The sequence below is a fragment of the Engraulis encrasicolus genome, chromosome 1 (genome assembly GCF_034702125.1).
Source record: "Engraulis encrasicolus isolate BLACKSEA-1 chromosome 1, IST_EnEncr_1.0, whole genome shotgun sequence".
Classification (NCBI taxonomy): Eukaryota; Metazoa; Chordata; class Actinopteri; order Clupeiformes; family Engraulidae; genus Engraulis; species Engraulis encrasicolus.
Window position 1 is genome coordinate 20400352 of NC_085857.1, and position 9197 is coordinate 20409548.

The window sequence follows — 9197 nt, forward strand, 5'->3', positions numbered from 1 at the left end:
ACTTGAGACACGCTGCATGTCAAGTGTATCCGTTGTGTCACTGGGTTATGGTTTTGTGAAATATCCTGAAAAAAGAAAATTGCGTGGCGTAATTTTTCTACCTCCTTTTAAAGTGATCTAGAATTTACTCAGTCACCGAACTACACTTGCCTTGGGCAAAATGAACAGCTGAGCAACCCTGCAATGGGAGTTGTCGAAACCACTGACCGTGTATATTGTATGATTAGTTGAATATGGTGACAAAATGAGACGGTGTTCTTGCAGTAGGCCTATCTTTGGTTGGAAGAGTAGTGGCCGAAAGAAAGATTTCTCACATTTTTGCATCAGCATCTTTTTTTATGATATCCGCTTGGACAACAGTCAGTGCCAGTTTCATCCATGCTGAATCAGAGACTCCATGACACAAACAAAAATTACGTTTGAATAGTTTTGATATTCAAATCAGATCATCAGACAGATCCCCAAACTCTCTCTGGGTCGCTACCACAAAGCATAGAACATCAGCAGAGTTTTTTTGAATAAGAGCATACATGTGAAAACAAAAAAAAAGAAGAAAGAAATAAACAAACAAAAAAATAAACCAAAGCAAAAAAATAATCCTTTTTTTAAACTTTACAGTGTTATATCCCTTTGGGCTAATTCAACAGTACCCCCTGAAGCCTCCAATCTTCGGACCAGATAAACAGTATTTAGCTCCCGATATTCTACATCATACCTCTTTCATATCTACAAATGTATTATATTTGTTAAGTATTGTATGAACGTTTGATACAGCATTTTTATTTTATTTTTTTACTACAATGAATTCTTCTGTAATCTCCAACGGTGCATTTTCATTGTGAATGATAGTTTTTAAAAAAACAAACAATTGAACCAGATTAGCAACTGTTAACTTATATATCAAAAGAAAAAACTTGATTTCAGGCATGCACTTTCACACCTCACACATAAAAATCAACAATACTAATTTAACATTGTTTTAATACATTTTTTCTTTCTTTTTTCTTTTCTTTTAATGAACACCAACTGCAATTCTTTTTTTTTCTTTTTTTTTAAACAAAAAGCACAACAAATGTTTCTGGGAAAGACTTTGTCGATTGACTTGGATGATCATTTTTAAGGTTTCAAAGCCACATCAAATAATAAATCCTATAGACAAGATATATCCATTCATTAACAAGGCTAAATGGAATCCCCAGGGCGCTCAGAACACTTGGTGGAAATATAGGCTACAATTAACCACTTGTCAAGAGTTATTGCAAGCTTTGCTTTTTTCCTTAAACCAATTTTTAAGGCCTTAAAAAGTACAAGTTTGTAAATCAAATGTAAATCACCACTTCACTCCAACAGCTCATAAAACCGGGCCTGAATATCAACTAGATTCTCATGTAAATTAATTCTAGAAGCCCAACATTTTTTCCCTATTTTTTTTTCCACTCCCATACAATTTACACAAGATTAATCACGGAATATATACTTTATAAAAAGGTTTGTCTTTCTCAAAAATCTTCTTTTCGGTTTGTTTAATGTGTCAGACATAGATGCTTAGATATGTAGTTTCCATCGTTTGCTTCTTATTTTTCCCCCTTTCCCATTGCTCTCATCTGTTCTATAGTTCTTGCGTGGACCCTAGACAGGTTGTGGAGGATAGCGTGTAGTGGGAGAAGTGGTATAATATATTTTTTCTTTCTTTCTTAGGGAGTTAACGTATACAAGGAACCATGTATAAACCTAGAACTTTTTCTTGTCAACATCGTTCAAAACAGGTGAAACAAGTCAGGGGGTGGGGATGACAACACTTTGCGTCATACAATAACATACAGTACCATGCTAGCTCTGCTCGGTTGCAGCTAACCGTTATTAGCCATGAAGATCAGTGCCGTTTGCCATTAAAAAAAGTCCACGATACCATCCGTTTCCACGCCAACAAGGCCCCATTCTGCCCACTTTGCTCTTCAACTTTGTTTGATATCTCTCCTTCACTCAGTGTGAAGATATGCTTTTAAAAAAAGACTGTTGATGATGACAAAAATGTGTGAAACATCTGTGCAGAAAACAAAACAAACACTGAACAAACATACAAAAACAACCTTCAAGAAATGCTGTGCCTTTTCAAATATTTGGGCAGAAGAAACAATCAGGCAAAAGAAAGAAAGCAATTCACATTTTTTTTTCTCTGTACTTAACTCGTGTGCAAATAATATAGAACTTACATGACAAAAACAAAGCATCTATAATGTGAGTGTAAAACAAACAGGGTGTGTTGTGTGTCACTGTTAACCAGTTTGAGAATCCAAAAATTTTGCTCTCAATCTCGGAAGGGCAGAATGGGGCTTACTACATTCCTTGTCAGAAAAAAAAACCTGGAATAAATTTGTTTGTTTGGTTGGTTGAAGTTTGAATCTTGAAACACACTAAAAGGAAAAAAAATGGTTGCACAATAATCATTATCAAGACAATTTCATCTCCTTCTAACGTCTTCTTAGTCTTCTTTGTCTTGTCTGTCGCTTGTGTATGGTTGCTTGGTTTTGTTTTACAAAAAAATGGCGCCCAGTTTATGGTTTTTTTTTTATTATTCCATATAGTTCGCTTCGCCTCCAGTGTTAGTGGTGATGGGCCGGCCTAGAGGAGGAGGCCATTTTAACTGCTGGGGTTGGGTCTGATAAGGGAGGGCGGGAGGGACTAGAGGCAAGGGGGAGGGGTCAAAGGCCTGGGGTTCAAAGGTCAGACGGGCGGGGCCTTGCGCTGCAGCAGGTATTGGTGGATGTCGTCGGCGTCGCGTTTGAGCCAGTTGGCGTTGAGCATGATGTTCTCGCAGCACTGCTGTACCGTGCGCTCCGCCGACGGCGTGTGGTGGCTCTCGAAGAAACTCTGGAGGAAACACGCAAATAATGAAGTATTTATCTTTATTTATGGGAAACTTTCAGTTCAACATCTTCATCTTTATTAATCTATTTACGAGCATTACATACATTTTATTTGAGAACCTTTTAGGTTACAACACACAACTATATAACTTGTATGTTGTGGTCACCGGCTCTGCCCCTTTAGTTTTGGATGAGTGGACCGTGTATACATTTTCTATGTATGGACCTGCCCACTACCTATTGTGCATGCACCTGACAAAGACCATTGTTTGGTCAAAATGTTGTGAGCTTCGTTAAAGAAATCATAATGAGTGAGCTATAAGGTGGCTTTCAAAGAAACACTGGAAGAGACGCAAAAAAAATAATTAAGACATTTCATTACATGCTTCATACTGTTGAATGCTCCATTCACCCACACAAACAATGTTTGCACGTCTGATAACGGATGTTCGTTTGTTTGCTTTTATTAGATCCCGATTCGCTTTTGCTTTTAGCAGCAGCTAGAGTATTCTTCCTGGGGCCCTTCTAATTAACCATCAACAACTACATATATCAGCCACACAGAGTGGTAGTAAACACGTGAGTATAATAACGACACACTGACAATTCCAACAGACTTTTAGCTGCTGCTTCATAAGAAGTCAAGAAGTCAGTTGTAGGTCAAAATCAGCTGATGTCGTCGGGAAACCGAAGTCTGGTGTAAACGCAAATAATAAATGCTTTTTCATATGTATTAAGTTCATTATGTCTAACTGTTTAAATGAAACACTTAGGGGTTTATTTTGCCTTAAGACATGTAAAAGTTTTTATCTTTTACCTGACATGTTTCGACTGTGTTACTTCCGTCTTCATCAGAGGGTCACTGTGATGTTGATGAGTGACGTGCTTTAAAAACAGCTGATGAAGATGGAAGTAACACCGTCGAAACGTCAGGTAAAAGATAAAAACTTTTACATATCTTAAGGCAAAAGAAACCCCTAAGTGTTTAATCAATGTTTTTTGTTTATGAGCAACTTACAGGTAACGATTGGTGTTTGATGGCCCCTCCCTTACAGATTTCTTTATATGCACTACCTGTTGTGCACACCTGACAAAGACACTAGGAAGCCACGATGTGTGGATTTTTCTTTTTCTTCTTATTTCCTAATCTTCCTCATATATTCATGAATGCAACAGATTCAAAACCATTACAAAGAAAACACACTTTTCTTTACAAACATCACCAAAATTGGGACAATTACTCAAGGTCAGTATGACACGCGCACGCACGCACACGCACACACACATCTATTTTTTGTGTCCATTAAGCCATTAGCCCCAAACTGTTAAAAACACACAGCAGGAGCAGGAGGAGAGGAGACGAGACGGAAGCACTCACCTTCACCTCCGCCGCCATTTTGTCCACCGCAAACCCATCAACCGTGAGCTACAGGAGAGAGGGAGGAAGAGGAAGAGAGGGAGGAAGGAGAAAGACGTCAATGAAACGTTTCGTCATACCCCTGGCTAACAAGCTTACACTTACAACTTAGCTTCACACTTTTCTCCATGCTGTTAAAATTAATATTCATGACATTGAAAGTCACAACAATGGTGTGCGAAGAAATAAATCATTCATTCATTCGTTCATTTGTCCGTTCATTCATCTGTTCATTCATCTGTCCGTTCATTCATTCATTCATACAGCACAACACAACCCTGCAATACTGAGCTTAGGGAGAGGGAAGGAAAACATGTAAATAAAACTTTCACCATAGACATAGGTTGTGCTAGGGTGGCGAAAAACATTAATGAAACATTTACCAAAAGTTTCACATAACACAACCACGCCATGGTGAGCTACGGAATGGGGGGAGACGACAAATGTATGAAACATTTGTACAGCACAACACATCCATACCACTGGGAGCTAGGGGGAGGAGCAAAACGTTATATAAAGTTTTTTCAACAATTCACAAAACGCAGCCATAGTGAGACACAGGGGAGAGGGAGGACGGTAATAAAAAAGTTTATCAAACATTCCCACAACGCAACCATACCATGATGAGCTAGGGCAAGAGGAGTAAGTTGTAAATCAAGTTTTTCCCTCATTATGCACAGCTACACAGATTCTTTTCCATCAGTTGTGCCTTCTACTCACTCACTCAATAATGCCCAAAGTTTGTCATTCCTGAAAATGATTTGCAAGAGGAAAAAAAACTGCTTGTTACGGATATCAAAACTGAATTTTGTACGAAACTGTACCCAAGGTTAGTTACGAAGAGAGGCACTAGGCTAGACTAGGCACACAGTATCTGTATTATCTGCCCAGCAACCAACGAAACACATTTGACCAGCAGCATGTTGCCACAAACAAAGAAACTTTTCAGTTGCACCAAGACACAAATAATAAAAAAACCCATTTACACACAACCAAACAAAAACAGATGCAGTCTCCGGTGTGTTCAGAAAAAAACCCCACAGGCTTTAAAAGCACAACAACAACACGACCACCTTTTCTTTAACGAAGAAGGTCTTTGTTATTCTGCAGCAAATGATATTTGAACTACAGTTTGAATTCAGTGTTGCTCACTGTTCACTTAGTAAGCGCTAGCCAGAACAGCACACATTTATGTTTCCCATGAGAGCCATGGGGCCCGAGCACCAGACACAGCCAGAGCCAGACGCAGACCCAGACTGCCAATTACAACAGCTCAGTTCTGACTCATGCAGTAATACAATTATGGTAATCCAAAAGCACAGAAATGTGCAGCATAGCGTGTACACGAACATGCACGTGTTCCATTTAGCTGGTTGTGTTGGAAGGTTATGACGCTGCTAAACCTAGCTTTTGCAAAAGATCCCATATAAGGATATATGGAAAACATCAACTGACCTGGCAAATAAGCACCAAGCAAGCCAATACAAGAATGTGAATAATTGTGTCAATGCTTGCCTGTACATGTGTGTATTTATTTGCAGTTGTCTGCGAATAGCAACAATGTGCATTTCTAAGTCTGGGCTATCCACGTGTTGTCTGCATGAGAAAGAAGGCATGTGCATGTCGTGGCATACGTGTGTGACATGCATGCCACTTCGATGTGTTAACGGACAAGGTACCTGTTGTGTTCGTTAATGTGCACGTGTGTGTGGGGAGGTCAGGGGTGGTCCCCACTTCTTACTCAGTAGGTAAGTGGACGCATGTAGGTACACAAAATTTGTGTTAATGCAAACTGTCTTTGCTAATGTGAAAAGGTTTGCGTGGGCGTGTGTGTGTGTGTGTGTGTGTGTGTGTGTGTGTGTGTGTGTGTGTGTGTGTGTGTGTGTGTGTGTGCGTGCATGATTTCGTAAGCGTTTACAATTATTAATCTAGATGGGTTAGCATTGAGGAGTAATGCATCAATAATAAATTAATGAATAAATAAGAATGAACAACAGTAGGTGTACACGAAAGTTTTACCCATTTCTGAGCGCTTCACATGTTAGTGTTGTTGGGTGTGTACAAGCATTAATGCTCACCTTGATGAGCCGCGATATGAGGAATCCTCCCTGGTACCGGTTGTGCAGCTCCTCCCAGTTGTCCTTCACGAATTTCCACGCCGCTTTCCGCCCGTGCTTGCTGCTGCCCGCCACGCCGCCGATCACCGACACCGTGTCCTGGGGACGGACCTCCTCCTGCGAGACATCACCACATCATACATAGCGTAGGACCCCGTTTCTCGACAGTGTCGTTGCTAACCAGTTAGCAACTTAGTCGCAAAGCATTTTTCAATGGGCAACTTACTAAGTAAGTTGCTAACTTATTTAGCAACGACACTGTCGAGAAACGCACTCCAGAACCCGACCCAGGACCAATACCGCCACAGCAAGCACACTCAAGTAGAGTAACATACCCCAGACCCCGCCAACACAATGCAAAGAAGTGTGGAAGTTCGTTCTCCAAAGTGGGCGTTTTCCCCTCTTTCTTCTCTTTCTGTGGCGTTTGGTGGCAGCTTATATAAGTTGTGAGCTACCGCCATTGACAGCACTGAGAGAACTCCATTTATTCTCAACTTAAAGATATCCCAACCTATGGTCTCCTAAAGGGGCGTTCACCTAGTGTCATATGGATCCCAAAAAAAGAACGGGCTTGATTAATATCTTACTCTACTAACATAAAGGATGTTTGGCAACACACTTCACTCACTACGGGCACTACTAAGATCAGAGGGCTGCAAGTTCAAATACCACCCTTATCTCTCTCCCTACACCTCAACCCAATGGCTGCAGTGCACTTGAGCAAGGCACCTGACCCCACATTGTTTCAGGAACTGTAACCAATACCCTGTGAGTAACTGCAAGTCACTTTGGATAGAAGTGTCAGCTAAATATCATGAAATGTAACTTCATATGCAGACTCCAAATGGATGCATCGCCAGATGGGCGAAGGGAGGTGCGTTGGAGAGGAAGTTTCCGTGGGTTCTTCTTTCTAATATGCAGACTCCCGTCCTAGACCTATGCTTGTGGTCTCTCATTTCGCTGACGCCCTGCCTCCATTGCAGAAAATAACAAAATTCCCCCCCGCTGTCAGCCGAGCCACAACAACTTTTGGGGGACGTTTCTTCATTCACCACCCCAGTCGCAAATCGTGAGGCCACAAGCAGGCAAGACAGAGGATGGGAGTTAGGATTAGAGATGCACCGGATCCTGATTTTTAGGATCCTGCCAGATACCGGATCCACTGCTTAAGATCCTGCCGGATCCGGAACCGGATACCGGATCCTACGAAAGGGTTGAAACACATAGCCTACTCACACACGTGGGCCCTTTTCATTACGTTGGCTCAAACTATTTTGACTGAAAAGCCTCGGCTACCGGATCCTGGATCCTGGAACCGGATCCTGTGAAAAACCCTATTATCCTGCCGGATCCGGAACCGCATCTTGGATCCGGTGCATCTCTAGTTAGGATATTAGAAAGAACCCTGTATGTGATGCAATGTAGGGCTGAGACGATTAATCGACTAATCGTGACTAATCGACTATAAAAATTAGTGGACAAGAATTTCCATAGTCGACTAATCGTTTCATTTCATTCAATGCATTTTTACTTACTTTACTAATGCTTTATTACTTTATTGAAATCTAAAATTGCCCAGCACCTATGAATTGGATGTTGTATCTCGGAGTAAATAATCTACTATCATGATTTAAAGCTCATCGTGAGCTCAGGGACCTAATTTTAACGTTTTCTTAATTTTTTCCCCAATTTCCTTGAAGATTAAAGTGCTAAAGTACTTGAAAAATGAATCGTTTGACTAATCGACTATTCAAAAAAAATTGTTGATAGATTAATCAGGAGAAAAATAAACGTTTAGTGCAATGTAATGTAATGTGCTGTGCTGCTCAGGCCCAAACTACATCAGATGTGGAGAAGACTTTGGGCAGTCATAGGTAAGTGGTTCAGGCATCAGACTTGTAGGCCAAAGGTTGCCAGTTCGACTAATAAACCAGTGCTCTCCCCCATCCTACTCCATGACTGAGGTACCCTAAGCATGGTACCGTCTCGCCGCACTGCTCCCTTGGGATGCCATTGGGGGTGAGGTATACATGCAACTTTGTTGTGTGCAGTGTGTGCACCTGTGTGCTCTGTCAATGACAACGGAAGCACTTTCACTTCACAAATGTGGAATTTGCTTGCGGAGCTGGAGTCCTCGCCTTTATGCACAAGAGTCAATATCTCATTGATCTCATAACAGTGTCACTGTAATTACTATGAACACTTAAGTAGAGAGAGAGAGAGGGCATACCGAAAGGGCAAAGGTCAAGACCCTCTGGATGAGGTCAGGTGCGGAGATGGCCCCCAATACCCTCTCAATACGATTCTTCTCTTCCTGCATGTCGGCTTGTTTATGGAGCTGCAGAGAGGGGGAGGGATGGAAGAATAGAAAACAGAAAGAAAGCAAATACAGAGACAGAGAGAGAGAGAGAGAGAGAGAGAAGGAGAAAAGGAAGGATGGAAAGCAGAAAGAAAGCAAAGAGAGAGAGGGGGGGGGGGGCAGACAGAGAAAGAGAGAGAGAGTCAAATGAGGAAATGGTGTAGACACAGCAGATGATGCAGATGGCATGCCAAGTAAACAAATGGGGACAGGAAGCAGATTGGACATTAAGTACACAGATGAAGTGATAAGACTGTTGTGTTCTGGAGTTCTGAAGTTAACGGTCACCAACAGCCTGGAGGTCTACAGTAAGGCCGGCCGCACACTGGCTCTGACAGCACTGCGGCGCACTTTTGCTTCCGACAGAATTCGGACCCCCAAACCCAATTTCACACGAACATTGCATTGACAGTCAATGGGCGGCGCCAACAAAATAG

General features: G+C 41.5%; 1 protein-coding gene across 1 annotated transcript in view; it reads right to left on the bottom strand.

Annotated features, from left to right (window-relative positions):
* Positions 1-315: 315 nt before the first annotated feature.
* The window catches only part of npepps (aminopeptidase puromycin sensitive), a 73529-nt gene continuing 64647 nt past the window's right edge, over positions 316-9197 (bottom strand). Inside the window, exons 20-23 of the mRNA XM_063198731.1 lie at positions 8632-8739; positions 6363-6518; positions 4246-4293; positions 316-2871 (exon numbers count right to left, since the gene is read on the bottom strand). Of these exons, the coding sequence (XP_063054801.1) occupies positions 2725-2871; positions 4246-4293; positions 6363-6518; positions 8632-8739 (459 nt within the window). The 3' untranslated portion in view covers positions 316-2724. The remainder of the gene's footprint in view (positions 2872-4245; positions 4294-6362; positions 6519-8631; positions 8740-9197) is intronic.